General features: G+C 38.1%; 1 protein-coding gene across 1 annotated transcript in view; it reads right to left on the minus strand.

Annotated features, from left to right (window-relative positions):
- nell2b (neural EGFL like 2b) overlaps positions 1–19,631 on the minus strand; it is a 202,341-nt gene extending 182,710 nt beyond the window's left edge. The window contains 2 exon segments of the mRNA XM_065021366.1: positions 18,809–18,937; positions 19,297–19,631. Of these exon segments, the coding sequence (XP_064877438.1) occupies positions 18,809–18,937; positions 19,297–19,351 (184 nt within the window). The 5' untranslated portion in view covers positions 19,352–19,631.
- Between the last annotated feature and the right edge of the window lie 54 nt (positions 19,632–19,685).

Here is a 19,685-nt window from a genome sequence, read left to right on the forward strand (position 1 = left end):
TAGAATACATCACTTCTAATGTACCTCTAGAATACATCACTTCTAATGTACCTCTCTAGAATACATCACTTCTAATGTACCTCTCTAGAATACATCACTTCTAATGTACCTCTCTAGAATACATCACTTCTAATGTACCTCTCTAGAATACATCACTTCTAATGTACCTCTCTAGAATACATCACTTCTAATGTACCTCTCTAGAATACATCACTTCTAATGTACCTCTAGAATACATCACTTCTAATGTACCTCTCTAGAATACATCACTTCTAATGTACCTCTAGAATACATCACTTCTAATGTACCTCTCTAGAATACATCACTTCTAATGTACCTCTCTAGAATACATCACTTCTAATGTACCTCTCTAGAATACATCACTTCTAATGTACCTCTCTAGAATACATCACTTCTAATGTACCTCTCTAGAATACATCACTTCTAATGTACCTCTCTAGAATACATCACTTCTAATGTACCTCTCTAGAATACATCACTTCTAATGTACCTCTCTAGAATACATCACTTCTAATGTACCTCTCTAGAATACATCACTTCTAATGTACCTCTCTAGAATACATCACTTCTAATGTACCTCTCTAGAATACATCACTTCTAATGTACCTCTCTAGAATACATCACTTCTAATGTACCTCTCTAGAATACATCACTTCTAATGTACCTCTCTGAATACATCATCACTTCTAATGTACCTCTCTAGAATACATCACTTCTAATGTACCTCTGGGATACATCACTTCTAATGTACCTCTCTAGAATACATCACTTCTAATGTACCTCTCTAGAATACATCACTTCTAATGTACCTCTCTAGAATACATCACTTCTAATGTACCTCTCTAGAATACATCACTTCTAATGTACCTCTCTAGAATACATCACTTCTAATGTACCTCTAGAATACATCACTTCTAATGTACCTCTCTAGAATACATCACTTCTAATGTACCTCTCTAGAATACATCACTTCTAATGTACCTCTAGAACACATCACTTCTAATGTACCTCTCTGGATACATCACTTCTAATGTACCTCTCTAGAATACATCACTTCTAATGTACCTCTCTAGAATACATCACTTCTAATGTACCTCTCTAGAATACATCACTTCTAATGTACCTCTCTGAATACATCACTTCTAATGTACCTCTCTAGAATACATCACTTCTAATGTACCTCTCTAGAATACATCACTTCTAATGTACCTCTCTAGAATACATCACTTCTAATGTACCTCTCTAGAATACATCACTTCTAATGTACCTCTCTAGAATACATCACTTCTAATGTACCTCTCTAGAATACATCACTTCTAATGTACCTCTCTAGAATACATCACTTCTAATGTACCTCTCTAGAATACATCACTTCTAATGTACCTCTCTAGAATACATCACTTCTAATGTACCTCTCTAGAATACATCACTTCTAATGTACCTCTCTAGAATACATCACTTCTAATGTACCTCTCTAGAATACATCACTTCTAATGTACCTCTCTAGAATACATCACTTCTAATGTACCTCTCTAGAATACATCACTTCTAATGTACCTCTCTAGAATACATCACTTCTAATGTACCTCTCTAGAATACATCACTTCTAATGTACCTCTCTAGAATACATCACTTCTAATGTACCTCTCTAGAATACATCACTTCTAATGTACCTCTCTAGAATACATCACTTCTAATGTACCTCTCTAGAATACATCACTTCTAATGTACCTCTCTAGAATACATCACTTCTAATGTACCTCTCTAGAATACATCACTTCTAATGTACCTCTCTAGAATACATCACTTCTAATGTACCTCTCTAGAATACATCACTTCTAATGTACCTCTCTAGAATACATCACTTCTAATGTACCTCTCTAGAATACATCACTTCTAATGTACCTCTCTAGAATACATCACTTCTAATGTACCTCTCTAGAATACATCACTTCTAATGTACCTCTCTAGAATACATCACTTCTAATGTACCTCTCTAGAATACATCACTTCTAATGTACCTCTCTAGAATACATCACTTCTAATGTACCTCTCTAGAATACATCACTTCTAATGTACCTCTCTAGAATACATCACTTCTAATGTACCTCTCTAGAATACATCACTTCTAATGTACCTCTCTAGAATACATCACTTCTAATGTACCTCTCTAGAATACATCACTTCTAATGTACCTCTCTAGAATACATCACTTCTAATGTACCTCTCTAGAACACATCACTTCTAATGTACCTCTCTGGGATACATCACTTCTAATGTACCTCTCTAGAATACATCACTTCTAATGTACCTCTCTAGAATACATCACTTCTAATGTACCTCTCTAGAATACATCACTTCTAATGTACCTCTCTAGAATACATCACTTCTAATGTACCTCTCTGGAATACATCACTTCTAATGTACCTCTCTAGAATACATCACTTCTAATGTACCTCTAGAACACATCACTTCTAATGTACCTCTCTGGGATACATCACTTCTAATGTACCTCTCTGGAATACATCACTTCTAATGTACCTCTCTAGAATACATCACTTCTAATGTACCTCTCTAGAATACATCACTTCTAATGTACCTCTCTAGAATACATCACTTCTAATGTACCTCTCTAGAATACATCACTTCTAATGTACCTCTCTAGAATACATCACTTCTAATGTACCTCTCTAGAATACATCACTTCTAATGTACCTCTCTAGAATACATCACTTCTAATGTACCTCTCTAGAATACATCACTTCTAATGTACCTCTCTAGAATACATCACTTCTAATGTACCTCTCTAGAATACATCACTTCTAATGTACCTCTCTGAATACATCACTTCTAATGTACCTCTCTAGAATACATCACTTCTAATGTACCTCTCTAGAATACATCACTTCTAATGTACCTCTCTAGAATACATCACTTCTAATGTACCTCTCTAGAATACATCACTTCTAATGTACCTCTCTAGAATACATCACTTCTAATGTACCTCTCTAGAATACATCACTTCTAATGTACCTCTCTGAATACATCACTTCTAATGTACCTCTCTAGAATACATCACTTCTAATGTACCTCTCTAGAATACATCACTTCTAATGTACCTCTCTAGAATACATCACTTCTAATGTACCTCTCTAGAATACATCACTTCTAATGTACCTCTCTAGAATACATCACTTCTAATGTACCTCTAGAATACATCACTTCTAATGTACCTCTAGATACATCACTTCTAATGTACCTCTCTAGAATACATCACTTCTAATGTACCTCTCTAGAATACATCACTTCTAATGTACCTCTCTAGAATACATCACTTCTAATGTACCTCTCTCAGAATGTACCTCTCTACATCACTTCTAATGTACCTCTCTAGAATACATCACTTCTAATGTACCTCTCTAGAATACATCACTTCTAATGTACCTCTCTAGAATACATCACTTCTAATGTACCTCTCTAGAATACATCACTTCTAATGTACCTCTCTAGAATACATCACTTCTAATGTACCTCTCTAGAATACATCACTTCTAATGTACCTCTCTAGAATACATCACTTCTAATGTACCTCTCTAGAATACATCACTTCTAATGTACCTCTCTAGAATACATCACTTCTAATGTACCTCTCACTAGAATACATCACTTCTAATGTACCTCTCTAGAATACATCACTTCTAATGTACCTCTCTAGAATACATCACTTCTAATGTACCTCTCTAGAATACATCACTTCTAATGTACCTCTCACTTCTAATGTACCTCTCTAGAATACATCACTTCTAATGTACCTCTCTAGAATACATCACTTCTAATGTACCTCTCTAGAATACATCACTTCTAATGTACCTCTCTAGAATACATCACTTCTAATGTACCTCTCTAGAATACATCACTTCTAATGTACCTCTCTAGAATACATCACTTCTAATGTACCTCTCTGGGATACATCACTTCTAATGTACATCTCTAGAATACATCACTTCTAATGTACCTCTCTAGAATACATCACTTCTAATGTACCTCTCTAGAATACATCACTTCTAATGTACCTCTCTAGAATACATCACTTCTAATGTACCTCTCTAGAATACATCACTTCTAATGTACCTCTCTAGAATACATCACTTCTAATGTACCTCTCTAGAATACATCACTTCTAATGTACCTCTCTAGAATACATCACTTCTAATGTACCTCTCTAGAATACATCACTTCTAATGTACCTCTCTAGAATACATCACTTCTAATGTACCTCTCTAGAATACATCACTTCTAATGTACCTCTCTAGAATACATCACTTCTAATGTACCTCTCTCACTTCTAGAATACTCACTTCTAATGTACCTCTCTCAGAATACATCACTTCTAATGTACCTCTCTAGAATACATCACTTCTAATGTACCTCTCTAGAATACATCACTTCTAATGTACCTCTCTAGAATACATCACTTCTAATGTACCTCTCTAGAATACATCACTTCTAATGTACCTCTCTAGAATACATCACTTCTAATGTACCTCTCTAGAATACATCACTTCTAATGTACCTCTCTAGAATACATCACTTCTAATGTACCTCTCTAGAATACATCACTTCTAATGTACCTCTCTAGAATACATCACTTCTAATGTACCTCTCTAGAATACATCACTTCTAATGTACCTCTCTAGAATACATCACTTCTAATGTACCTCTCTAGAATACATCACTTCTAATGTACCTCTCTAGAATACATCACTTCTAATGTACCTCTCTAGAATACATCACTTCTAATGTACCTCTCTAGGATACATCACTTCTAATGTACCTCTCTAGAATACATCACTTCTAATGTACCTCTCTAGAATACATCACTTCTAATGTACCTCTCTAGAATACATCACTTCTAATGTACCTCTCTAGAATACATCACTTCTAATGTACCTCTCTAGAATACATCACTTCTAATGTACCTCTCTAGAATACATCACTTCTAATGTACCTCTCTAGAATACATCACTTCTAATGTACCTCTCTAGAATACATCACTTCTAATGTACCTCTCTAGAATACATCACTTCTAATGTACCTCTCTAGAATACATCACTTCTAATGTACCTCTCTAGAATACATCACTTCTAATGTACCTCTCTAGAATACATCACTTCTAATGTACCTCTCTAGAATACATCACTTCTAATGTACCTCTCTAGAATACATCACTTCTAATGTACCTCTCTAGAATACATCACTTCTAATGTACCTCTCTAGAATACATCACTTCTAATGTACCTCTCTAGAATACATCACTTCTAATGTACCTCTCTAGAATACATCACTTCTAATGTACCTCTCTAGAATACATCACTTCTAATGTACCTCTCTAGAATACATCACTTCTAATGTACCTCTCTAGAATACATCACTTCTAATGTACCTCTCTAGAATACATCACTTCTAATGTACCTCTCTAGAATACATCACTTCTAATGTACCTCTCTAGAATACATCACTTCTAATGTACCTCTCTAGAATACATCACTTCTAATGTACCTCTCTAGAATACATCACTTCTAATGTACCTCTCTAGAATACATCACTTCTAATGTACCTCTCTAGAATACATCACTTCTAATGTACCTCTCTAGAATACATCACTTCTAATGTACCTCTCTAGAATACATCACTTCTAATGTACCTAGAACACATCACTTCTAATGTACCTCTCTGGGATACATCACTTCTAATGTACCTCTCTAGAATACATCACTTCTAATGTACCTCTCTAGAATACATCACTTCTAATGTACCTCTCTAGAATACATCACTTCTAATGTACCTCTCTAGAATACATCACTTCTAATGTACCTCTCTAGAATACATCACTTCTAATGTACCTCTCTAGAATACATCACTTCTAATGTACCTCTCTAGAATACATCACTTCTAATGTACCTCTCTAGAATACATCACTTCTAATGTACCTCTCTAGAATACATCACTTCTAATGTACCTCTCTAGAATACATCACTTCTAATGTACCTCTCTAGAATACATCACTTCTAATGTACCTCTCTAGAATACATCACTTCTAATGTACCTCTCTAGAATACATCACTTCTAATGTACCTCTCTAGAATACATCACTTCTAATGTACCTCTCTGGAATACATCACTTCTAATGTACCTCTCTAGAATACATCACTTCTAATGTACCTCTCTAGAATACATCACTCTCTAATGTACTCTCACTTCTAATGTACCTCTCTAGAATACATCACTTCTAATGTACCTCTCTAATGAATACATCACTTCTAATGTACCTCTCTAGAATACATCACTTCTAATGTACCTCTCTAGAATACATCTCTAGAATACATCACTTCTAATGTACCTCTCTAGAATACATCACTTCTAATGTACCTCTCTAGAATACATCACTTCTAATGTACCTCTCTAGAATACATCACTTCTAATGTACCTCTCTAGAATACATCACTTCTAATGTACCTCTCTAGAATACATCACTTCTAATGTACCTCTCTAGAATACATCACTTCTAATGTACCTCTCTAGAACACATCACTTCTAATGTACCTCTCTAGAATACATCACTTCTAATGTACCTCTCTAGAATACATCACTTCTAATGTACCTCTCTAGAATACATCACTTCTAATGTACCTCTCTAGAATACATCACTTCTAATGTACCTCTCTAGAATACATCACTTCTAATGTACCTCTCTAGAATACATCACTTCTAATGTACCTCTCTAGAATACATCACTTCTAATGTACCTCTCTAGAACACATCACTTCTAATGTACCTCTCTGGAATACATCACTTCTAATGTACCTCTCTAGAATACATCACTTCTAATGTACCTCTCTAGAATAATCACTTCTAATGTACCTCTCTAGAATACATCACTTCTAATGTACCTCTCTGAATCCATCACTTCTAATGTACCTCTCTGAATACATCACTTCTAATGTACCTCTCTAGAATACATCACTTCTAATGTACTCTCTGGGATACATCACTTCTAATGTACCTCTCTAGAATACATCACTTCTAATGTACCTCTCTAGAATACATCACTTCTAATGTACCTCTCTAGAATACATCACTTCTAATGTACCTCTCTAGAATACATCACTTCTAATGTACCTCTCTAGAATACATCACTTCTAATGTACCTCTCTGGGATACATCACTTCTAATGTACCTCTCTAGAATACCTCACTTCTAATGTACCTCTCCAGAATACATCACTTCTAATGTACCTCTCTAGAATACATCACTTCTAATGTACCTCTCTGAGATACATCACTTCTAATGTACCTCTCTAGAATACATCACTTCTAATGTACCTCTCTAGAACACATCACTTCTAATGTACCTCTCTAGAATACATCACTTCTAATGTACCTCTCTAGAATACATCACTTCTAATGTACCTCTCTAGAATACATCACTTCTAATGTACCTCTCTAGAATACATCACTTCTAATGTACCTCTCTAGAATACATCACTTCTAATGTACCTCTCTAGAATACATCACTTCTAATGTACCTCTCTAGAATACATCACTTCTAATGTACCTCTCTAGAATACATCACTTCTAATGTACCTCTCTAGAATAATCACTTCTAATGTACCTCTCTAGAACACATCACTTCTAATGTACCTCTCTAGAATACATCACTTCTAATGTACCTCTCTAGAATACATCACTTCTAATGTACCTCTCTAGAATACATCACTTCTAATGTACCTCTCTAGAATACATCACTTCTAATGTACCTCTCTGGGATACATCACTTCTAATGTACCTCTCTAGAATACATCACTTCTAATGTACCTCTCTAGAACACATCACTTCTAATGTACCTCTCTAGAATACATCACTTCTAATGTACCTCTCTAGAATACATCACTTCTAATGTACCTCTCTAGAATACATCACTTCTAATGTACCTCTCTAGAATACATCACTTCTAATGTACCTCTCTAGAATACATCACTTCTAATGTACCTCTCTAGAATACATCACTTCTAATGTACCTCTCTAGAACACATCACTTCTAATGTACCTCTCTAGAATACATCACTTCTAATGTATCTCTCTAGAATACATCACTTCTAATGTACCTCTCTAGAATACATCACTTCTAATGTACCTCTCTAGAATACATCACTTCTAATGTACCTCTCTGGGATACATCACTTCTAATGTACCTCTCTAGAATACATCACTTCTAATGTACCTCTCTAGAATACATCACTTCTAATGTACCTCTCTAGAATACATCACTTCTAATGAATACATCACTTCTAATGTACCTCTCTAGAATACATCACTTCTAATGTACCTCTCTAGAATACATCACTTCTAATGTACCTCTCTGGGATACATCACTTCTAATGTACATCTCTGGTATACATCACTTCTAATGTACCTCTCTAGAATACATCACTTCTAATGTACCTCTCTAGAATACATAACTTCTAATGTACCTCTCTAGAACACATCACTTCTAATGTACCTCTCTGGGATACATCACTTCTAATGTACATCTCTAGAATACATCACTTCTAATGTACCTCTCTAGAATACATCACTTCTAATGTACCTCTCTAGAATACATCACTTCTAATGTACCTCTCTAGAATACATCACTTCTAATGTACCTCTCTAGAACACATCACCTCTAATGTACCTCTCTAGAACACATCACTTCTAATGTACCTCTCTGGGATACATAACAAAATACTCTCAGAACTGTTTCCAACATATATTCCTTTAATCTCTGCTTCCTGTTATCCAATGCATCATGGATATATGTCCTATGACTAATGTTGCTACCGCTGTTAGGCCTCTTGCCCTTCTGTCTGGTTGGCACACAGAGCTTGGCAATGGGCACAGGAATGGCATCTCACGTGTATGTGTGTATGTGTGTTACATTCACACACACACACGCACGCACACACACGCACATGCACACGCACACACACACACACACACGTAGGGCCGACAACACTACACTAACGGCATCCTGCCCTGCTGTGCGGTTGCAGATACAGTCTCTATTGGAGTGATGAGTAAGCAGCAACCTGATTGCTGCACTGAACAGAGAGAGCATCCAGTCAGCATGGAGAGGTACAGGTGTAGGATCTTAATTTGATCCCCCTGTTGCAGGAAATTTCAGACTTGATTTTCACTTACGAAAAATGTATCACCCTCTACGAAAATGCACATTAATTATAATCCTAATACTACAGGATTGTTTTCCTGCTGTAGCAAACTTGCTCATATTATGATCCTACATCTGTACAAGGAGGGTTCACTCACTCAGCAGGGTTGTGGGGCACACTGACTTTGTTTCTGATATGAAATCTGATGGGATTGATTAAATTCATGTCCTATTCTTTGGCAGGTGTGGAATCCTCTTTCACCTCTGGATTCCATATATCTATGATGACAACTTTCAATGATCTCTATGAAGGCATGAAGGGAACAGGTGGGTTATAATTGTACACGAAAGAGAAAACATCATTTCTATAATAGATGAATAGATGTAGTTGACAGATATACCATAATGGGGTCCATCTAATCCTTGTGAAAGCCTAGAAGGGAGAAGGGAGAACAGTGGTAGGATGTTCCTGTATGGACACACACACAGACAGCACTCTGCAGGCAGAAACACTGGCTATAATTCCTCTCATTCCTGAGTTGTTTGAATCATAAATACAGTGCCTTCAGAAAATATTCATAACCCTTGATTCATACCACATTTTGTGGTGTTACAGCCCGAATTCAAAAAGGATTCAATATATTTTTTTCCTCACCCATCTACACACAATAACCCATAATGACAAAGTGAAAACATGTTTTTAGAAATGTTTGCAAATGTATTGCAAATGAAATACACAAATATCTAAATTACATAAGTATTAACACCCCTGAGTCAATACATGTTAGAATGCCCTTTGGCAGCAATTACAGCTGTGAGTCTTTCTGGGTAAGTCTCTAAGAGCTTTGGACACCTGGCTTGTACAATATATGCCCATTATTCTTTTCAGTATTCTAAAAGCTCTGTCAAACTGGTCATCACTAGACAACCAGATTTAAGTCAAAACTGTACCTCGGCCACCCAGGAACATTTACTGTCGTCTTGGTAAGAAACTCCAGTGAATATTTGGCCTTTTAGGTTATGGTCCTGCTGAAAGGTTCATTCATCTCCCAGTGTCTGTTGGGAAGCAGACTGAAGCAGGTTTTCCTCTAGGATTTTGCCTGTGCTTTGCTCCATTCCGTTTATTTTTTAATCCTGAAAAACTCCTCAGTCCTTAACGATTACAAGCATACCCATAACATGATGCAGCCACCACTACACTTGAAAATATGGAGAGTGATACTCAGTAATGTGTTGTATTGGATTTGCCACAAACATAACAAACAACATAACACTTTGCTTTGCCACATTTGTTTTGCAGTATTAGTGCAGTAGTATTAGTATTAGCAGTATTAGTGCAGTAGTATTAGTATTAGTATTAGCAGTATTAGTGCAGTAGTATTAGTATTAGTATTAGCAGTATTAGTGCAGTAGTATTCGAATTAGTATTAGCAGTATTGGTGCAGTAGTATTAGTATTAGTATTAGCAGTATTAGTGCAGTAGTATTAGTATTACTATTAGCAGTATTAGTGCAGTAGTATTAGTATTAGTATTAGCAGTATTAGTGCAGTAGTATTAGTATTAGTATTAGTATTAGCAGTATTAGTGCAGTAGTATTAGTATTAGTATTAGCAGTATTAGTGCAGTAGTATTAGTATTAGTATTAGCAGTATTAGTGCAGTAGTATTAGTATTAGTATTAGCAGTATTAGTGCAGTAGTATTAGTATTAGCAGTATTAGTGCAGTAGTATTAGTATTAGCAGTATTAGTGCAGTAGTATTAGTATTAGTATTAGCAGTATTAGTGCAGTAGTATTAGTATTAGTATTGGCAGTATTAGTGCAGTAGTATTAGTATTAGTATTAGCAGTATTAGTGCAGTAGTATTAGTATTAGTATTAGCAGTATTAGTGCAGTAGTATTAGTATTAGCAGTATTAGTGCAGTAGTATTAGTATTAGTATTAGCAGTATTAGTGCAGTAGTATTAGTATTAGTATTGGCAGTATTGGTGCAGTAGTATTAGTATTAGTATTAGCAGTATTAGTGCAGTAATATTAGTATTAGTATTAGCAGTATTAGTGCCTTGTTGCAAACAAGGTGCATGTTTTGGGACATTTTTATTCTGTACAAGCTTCCTCCTTTTCACTCTGTCAATTAGCTTAGTATTGTAGAGTAACGACAATGTGGTCTTTGTGGTTGACTCTATCTTTGAAATGAACTGCTTGACTGAGGGATCTTACAGATAATTGTATCTGTGGGGTACAGCCATGAGGTAATCATTCACAAATCATGTTAAACACTGTTATTGCACACAGAGTGAGTCCATGCAACTTATAATGTGAGTTTTAAAGCACATGTTTACTCCTGAACTTCTTTAGGCTTGTCATAACAAAAGGGGTTGAATACTTCATTCTGCCTTTCATTCTGATTCTCAAAGCCTCAACAAAACCATGGACTGGTACTGGTACTGTGGATAAAACGCCTACAAATCACATGCGCCGAAAACAACAGGTGTAAACCTTACAGTGAACTGCTTACTTACGAGCCCTTAACCAACGATGCAGATGTAAAAAAAGTAACTAAGAAACATTTGCTAAATAAACCAAAGTAGAAACAGAAGAAAATAACAATAACCAGGCTGTATACAAGGGGTACCAGTACAGAGTCAATGTGGAGGCTGTATACAAGGGGTACCAGTACAGAGTCAATGTGGAGGCTGTATACAAGGGGTACCAGTACAGAGTCAATGTGGAGGCTGTATACAAGGGGTACCAGTACAGAGTCAATGTGGAGGCTGTATACAAGGGGTACCAGTACAGAGTCAATGTGGAGGCTGTATACAGGGGGTACCAGTACAGAGTCAATGTGGAGGCTGTATACAAGGGGTACCAGTACAGAGTCAATGTGGAGGCTATATACAAGGGGTACCAGTACAGAGTCAATGTGGAGGCTGTATACAAGGGGTACCAGTACAGAGTCAATGTGGAGGCTATATACAAGGGGTACCAGTACAGAGTCAATGTGGAGGCTGTATACAAGGGGTACCAGTACAGAGTCAATGTGGAGGCTGTATACAAGGGGTACCAGTACAGAGTCAATGTGGAGGCTGTATACAAGGGGTACCAGTACAGAGTCAATGTGGAGGCTGTATACAAGGGGTACCAGTACAGAGTCAATGTGGAGGCTGTATACAGGGGTACCAGTACAGAGTCAATGTGGAGGCTGTATACAAGGGGTACCAGTACAGAGTCAATGTGGAGGCTATATACAAGGGGTACCAGTACAGAGTCAATGTGGAGGCTATATACAAGGGGTACCAGTACAGAGTCAATGTGGAGGCTATATACAAGGGGTACCAGTACAGAGTCAATGTGGAGGCTGTATACAAGGGGTACCAGTACAGAGTCAATGTGGAGGCTGTATACAAGGGGTACCAGTACAGAGTCAATGTGGAGGCTATATACAAGGGGTACCAGTACAGAGTCAATGTGGAGGCTGTATACAAGGGGTACCAGTACAGAGTCAATGTGGAGGCTGTATACAAGGGGTACCAGTACAGAGTCAATGTGGAGGATGTATACAAGGGGTACCAGTACAGAGTCAATGTGGAGGCTGTATACAAGGGGTACCAGTACAGAGTCAATGTGGAGGATGTATACAAGGGGTACCAGTACAGAGTCAATGTGGAGGATGTATACAAGGGGTACCAGTACAGAGTCAATGTGGAGGCTGTATACAAGGGGTACCAGTACAGAGTCAATGTGGAGGCTGTATACAAGGGGTACCAGTACAGAGTCAATGTGGAGACTGTATACAAGGGGTACCAGTACAGAGTCAATGTGGAGGCTGTATACAAGGGGTACCAGTACAGAGACAATGTGGAGGCTGTATACAAGGGGTACCAGTACAGAGTCAATGTGGAGGCTATATACAAGGGGTACCAGTACAGAGTCAATGTGGAGGCTGTATACAAGGGGTACCAGTACAGAGTCAATGTGGAGGATGTATACAAGGGGTACCAGTACAGAGTCAATGTGGAGGCTATATACAGGGGGTACCAGTACAGAGTCAATGTGGAGGCTGTATACAAGGGGTACCAGTACAGAGTCAATGTGGAGGGGTACGAGTTAGTCAAGGCCATTTAGGTAAAATGTACATGTAGGTCGGGGTAAAGTGACTATGCATAGATAATAAACAGAGAGTAGCAGCAGCATACGTGAAGAGTGTGTGTGTGTGTGTGTGTGTGTGTGTGTGTGTGTGTGTGTGTGTGTGTGTGTGTGTGTGTGTGTGTGTGTGTGTGTGTGGTTAGGGTCCAGTGAGTGTACATTGAGCCTGTGCAAGAGAGTCAGTGCAAAACATAAAAGACGCCTATGAAATGAATGACTTAAGCTTCGCCACAAAGGCAGAGTTTTCATCCCTGTTTTCTGCTCTGGGGTGTGGTCTGCATTGCTAGCTCAGACACAGCCACTGAAGCTCAGATCAACACCCTCAGTTTGGAGGCATCAGAGAGAGAAACTCAAGATCAACACCCTCAGTTTGGAGACATCAGAGAGAGAAACTTACAGAAAGTCTGAATGAAAGAAACAGAGACTCTTGTGGAAGATGAAAATAAATAAAAATCTCCCACACACAAACACATTCCACACATTTTGCCATGGGGCAAAGAGAAAATGTGCAGCTTTATAGCTAATCTCATGATATTCTACACATTTTCCCATGAGGTTGAGAGAAAATTGCTGTTTTATAGCTAACTTTCTGCAATTTATATTGCCATGGGTCAGAGAGAAACAGTTTTATAGCTAATCATGCTATTGTACACATTTTGCAATTAGGCTGAGAGAATTTAGCTAATTTTCTGCAATTCTACACATATTGCCATGAAGCAGAAAGAAAAAAATAGCAGTTTTATAGCTAATCATGCTATTCTACACATTTGTCAATGAGAATGAGCAGAAATGTTGCAGTCTGACAGTTCATTTACTGTCATTCAAGGCCTACTATATCTGGGGGTGGGGTGGAGGGCGGGGTGGCACACTATAACCCGCTGCGGGGTATGTGGTATACCAGTGTTTACTAAACCTACAACTCCAGACATGGGATTAGAAGTCGCAATATGGGGACAGCTGAATGGCAGAATGAAAGACTTCTGTATGGGTTGGGATTTCTATTTTGGATCTTTGTTTTGCTGATCTACGTTTGGCAAAAGATTGGGATAAATAGTCTATCATTTATAGACTGAAACAATAATGTCGCTGCCAATAGTTCACTGCAGCCTGGCACCAGGCCACGATGGTGTTGTCTATTATGACGGGGTTATCTATTATGACGGGGTTATCTATTATGACGGGGTTATCTATTATGACGGGGTTATCTATTATGACGGGGTTATCTGTTATGACGGGGTTATCTATTATGACGGGGTTATCTATTATGACGGGGTTATCTATTATGATGGGGTTATCTATTATGACGGGGTTATCTGTTATGACGGGGTTATCTATTATGACGGGGTTATCTGTTATGACGGGGTTATCTGTTATGACGGGGTTATCTGTTATGACGGGGTTATCTATTATGACGGGGTTATCTATTATGACTGGGTTATCTATTATGACGGGGTTATCTGTTATGACGGGGTTATCTGTTATGACGGGGTTATCTATTATGACGGGGTTATCTATTATGACGGGGTTATCTATTATGACTGGGTTATCTATTATGACGGGGTTATCTATTATGACGGGGTTATCTGTTATGACGGGGTTATCTATTATGACGGGTTATCTATAATGACGGGTTATCTATTATGACTATAATGACAGGGTTATCTATTATGACGGGTTATCTATTATGACGGGTTATCTGTTATGACGGGGTTATCTGTTATGACGGGGTTATCTATAATGACGGGGTTATCTATTATGACGGGGTTATCTAATATGACGGGGTTATCTATTATGACGGGGTTATCTGTTATGATGGGGTTATCTATTATGATGGGGTTATCTATTATGACGGGTTATCTATTATGACGGGGTTATCTATAATGACGGGGTTATCTATTATGACGGGGTTATCTAATATGACGGGGTTATCTATTATGATGGGGTTATCTATTATGACGGGGTTATCTAATATGACGGGTTATCTATTATGATGGGGTTATCTATTATGACGGGGTTATCTATTATGACGGGGTTATCTAATATGACGGGGTTATCTATTATGATGGGGTTATCTATTATGACGGGGTTATCTATTATGACGGGGTTATCTATAATGACGGGGTTATCTATTATTACGGGGTTATCTAATATGACGGGGTTATCTATTATGATGGGGTTATCTATTATGATGGGGTTATCTATTATGACGGGGTTATCTAATATGACGGGGTTATCTATTATGATGGGGTTATCTATTATGACGGGGTTATCTGTTATGACGGGTTATCTATTATGACGGGGTTATCTGTTATGACGGGGTTATCTATTATGACGGGGTTATCTATAATGACGGGGTTATCTGTTATGACGGGGTTATCTGTTATGACGGGGTTATCTATAATGACGGGGTTATCTGTTATGACGGGGTTATCTGTTATGACGGGGTTATCTATAATGACGGGGTTATCTATAATGACGGGGTTATCTGTTATGACGGGGTTATCTGTTATGACGGGGTTATCTATAATACGGGGTTATCTGTTATGACGGGGTTATCTGTTATGACGGGGTTATCTATAATGACGGGGTTATCTATTATGACGGGGTTATCTAATATGACATTATCTATTAACATCTATTATGATGGGGTTATCTATTATGACGGGGTTATCTATTATGACGGTGTTGTCTATTATGACCATTATCTATTATGACGGGGTTATCTAATATGACAGGGTTATCTATTATGACGGGGTTATCTATTAATGACGGGGTTATCTATTATGACGGGTTATCTATTATGACGGGGTTATCTATTATGACTGGGTTATCTATTATGACGGGGTTATCTGTTATGACGGGGTTATCTATTATGACGGGTTATCTATTATGATGGGGTTATCTATTATGACGGGGTTATCTATTATGACGGGGTTATCTGTTATGACGGGGTTATCTATTATGACGGGGTTATCTGTTATGACGGGTTATCTGTTATGACGGGTTATCTGTTATGACGGGTTATCTATTATGACATCTATTATGACGGGGTTATCTGTTATGACGGGGTTATCTGTTATGACGGGGTTATCTGTTATGACATCTAATGACATTATCTGTTATGACGGGTTATCTATTATTAATCTATTATGACGGGGTTATCTGTTATGACGGGTTATCTATTATGACGGGTTATCTGTTATGACGGGTTATCTATTATGACATTATCTATTATGACGGGGTTATCTGTTATGACGGGGTTATCTATTATGACGGGGTTATCTATTATTATGGGGTTATCTATTATGACGGGGTTATCTAATAATGACAGGGTTATCTGTTATGACGGGGTTATCTATTATGATGGGGTTATCTGTTATGACGGGTTATCTATTATGATGGGGTTATCTGTTATGACGGGGTTATCTATTATGATGGGGTTATCTATTATGACGGGGTTATCTGTTATGACGGTGTTATCTATTATGATGGGGTTATCTATTATGACGGGGTTATCTATTATGACGGGTTATCTATTATGACGGGGTTATCTATTATGACGGGGTTATCTATTATGACGGGTTATCTATTATGACGGGTTATCTATTATGACGGGGTTATCTGTTATGACGGGTTATCTATTATGATGGGGTTATCTGTTATGACGGGGTTATCTATTATGACGGGGTTATCTATTATGACGGGTTATCTATTATGATGGGGTTATCTATTATGATGGGGTTATCTGTTATGACGGGGTTATCTATTATGATGGGGTTATCTATTATGACGGGGTTATCTGTTATGACGGTGTTGTCTATTATGATGGGGTTATCTATTATGACGGGGTTATCTGTTATGACGGGGTTATCTGTTATGACGGGGTTATCTGTTATGACTGGGTTATCTGTTATGACGGGGTTATCTATTATGACGGGGTTATCTATTATGACGGGGTTATCTATTATGACGGGGTTATCTATTATGACGGGTTATCTATTATGACGGGGTTATCTATTATGAATCTATTATGACGGGGTTATCTATTATGACGGGGTTATCTATTATGACGGGGTTATCTATTATGACGGGGTTATCTATTATGACGGGGTTATCTATTATGACGGGGTTATCTATTATGATGGGGTTATCTATAATGACGGGGTTATCTATTATGACGGGGTTATCTGTTATGACGGGGTTATCTATTATGACGGGGTTATCTGTTATGACGGGGTTATCTATTATGACGGGGTTATCTATTATGATGGGGTTATCTATTATGATGGGGTTATCTATTATGACGGGGTTATCTATTATGACAGGGTTATCTGTTATGGGGGTTATCTATTATGACGGGTTATCTGTTATGACGCTTATCTATTATGATGGGGTATCTATTATGACGGGGTTATCTATAATGACAGGGTTATCTATTATGACGGGGTTATCTATTATGACGGGGTTATCTATTATGACGGGGTTATCTATTATGATGGGGTTATCTATAATGACGGGGTTATCTATTATGACGGGGTTATCTATTATGACGGGGTTATCTATTATGATGGGGTTATCTATTATGACGGGGTTATCTGTTATGACGGGGTTATCTATTATGACGGGGTTATCTATTATGATGGGGTTATCTATTATGATGGGGTTATCTATTATCGTCATACAGTAGGCAGAGGGTAACGTTAATGCTTTATCACGCTATGGGTGAAACGTCAAGACCAAACGTCTATCCTAGCAGTAGGCTACCTGCTTTTTAACAGGTGTGTAGGCTATTTGAACTCAATGTCTTATGACATAGCAGAAGATTAGTCACACGTGCAAATGTAAACAAGATCAAAGTTAGAGTAATATTTTTATTTTACCTTTATTTAACTAGGCAAGTCAGTTAATTAAGAACAAATTCTTATTTTCAATGTCTACCTAGGAACAGTGGGTTAACTGCCTGTTCAGGGGCAGAACGACAGATTTTCACCATGTCAGCTCTTGCAACCTTTCGGTTACTTGTCCAATGCTCTAACCACTAGGCTAGCTGCCTCTAACTACTAGGCTAGCTGCCTCGAACTACTAGGCTAGCTGCCTCTAAGCACTAGGCTACCTGCCTCTAACCACTAGGCTAGCTGCCTCTAACCACTAGGCTAGCTGCCTCTAACCACTAGGCTAGCTGCCTCTAACCACTAGGCTAGCTGCTTCTAACCACTAGGCTACCTGCCTCTAACCACTAGGCTAGCTGCCTTTAACCACTAGGCTAGCTGCTTCTAACCACTAGGCTAGCTGCCTCTAACCACTAGGCCAACTGCCTCTAACCAGTAGGCTACCTGCCTCTAACCACTAGGCTACCTGCCTCTAACCACTAGACTACCTGCCGCCCCGTGAGAGTAATGCATAGATATGGGTCAAATACAGTTTTCGGGTCTTACCTTGGAAAAGAAAGGCTCTGCTCTCATTGTGGAACCCCTGAACTTGAAAAACTCCAGCGTAAGACTCTCCCAACTTCAGTTCATCGAATACGTTGATGTGGAGAGCTGGATCGACACCAAAGCCTAGAGCTGGATGAGAGAGACCGGGTAGATAGAAAGAGTCCGGCCGCGGCAGAGATAGCGTTAGTTCAGCACCATGGACAGCGACCGTCAGTCCGACACCTTGGTGTGGACACAGCGCAGCCGGCTATTGCTGCTATATCATGATGTAATGCTGCGAAACTTAGACTACAAACCTCTATTCTGATAGGTTACAACTTCCTACACAGCCAAAATGGTAAAATGATTGTAAAACGTGAAAAATAAGAAATACATTAATTCAGTTATCAACTGAAACCACGTCACAGTAACATACTAAAATCAAAACATGACAGTTATGGGAAATCAGTCAACATAATTGCGTAACAAAATGCGGACATTTAGCTTACCTGGGAAGATGGCAAATATACTGTACAAAAAATAAAGTTTGAATGGTCCCATCATGAATGGAAAATAATCACAACGATTAGTCCATGCTTATCTGTCCACTTTCAAAAACACTGCTGGTACTAAAATACCGCAGGCGATACGCGTCAGTCAGAAGAAAACCTCATGCTCGCAAAATGACACGTCATCTAATATTGACCGTCGGCGTTCTTAGAACTTTTAAGACCAATTAGTAATAATTGACGTCAAAATATTCCATTCACCATCCGTAATGATTCAGAAGAGAGCGATGAAGACAGGTGCAACATCATCACTATACGGGCTGCTAGGTGGTGAGTGAGTGAGAGGAGGCTGGTATGTGGAGACTCATGGAAAGCGAAAGGATAGCGTC

The sequence above is a fragment of the Oncorhynchus nerka genome, linkage group LG8, assembly GCF_034236695.1.
Source record: "Oncorhynchus nerka isolate Pitt River linkage group LG8, Oner_Uvic_2.0, whole genome shotgun sequence".
NCBI classification, from domain to species: domain Eukaryota; kingdom Metazoa; phylum Chordata; class Actinopteri; order Salmoniformes; family Salmonidae; genus Oncorhynchus; species Oncorhynchus nerka.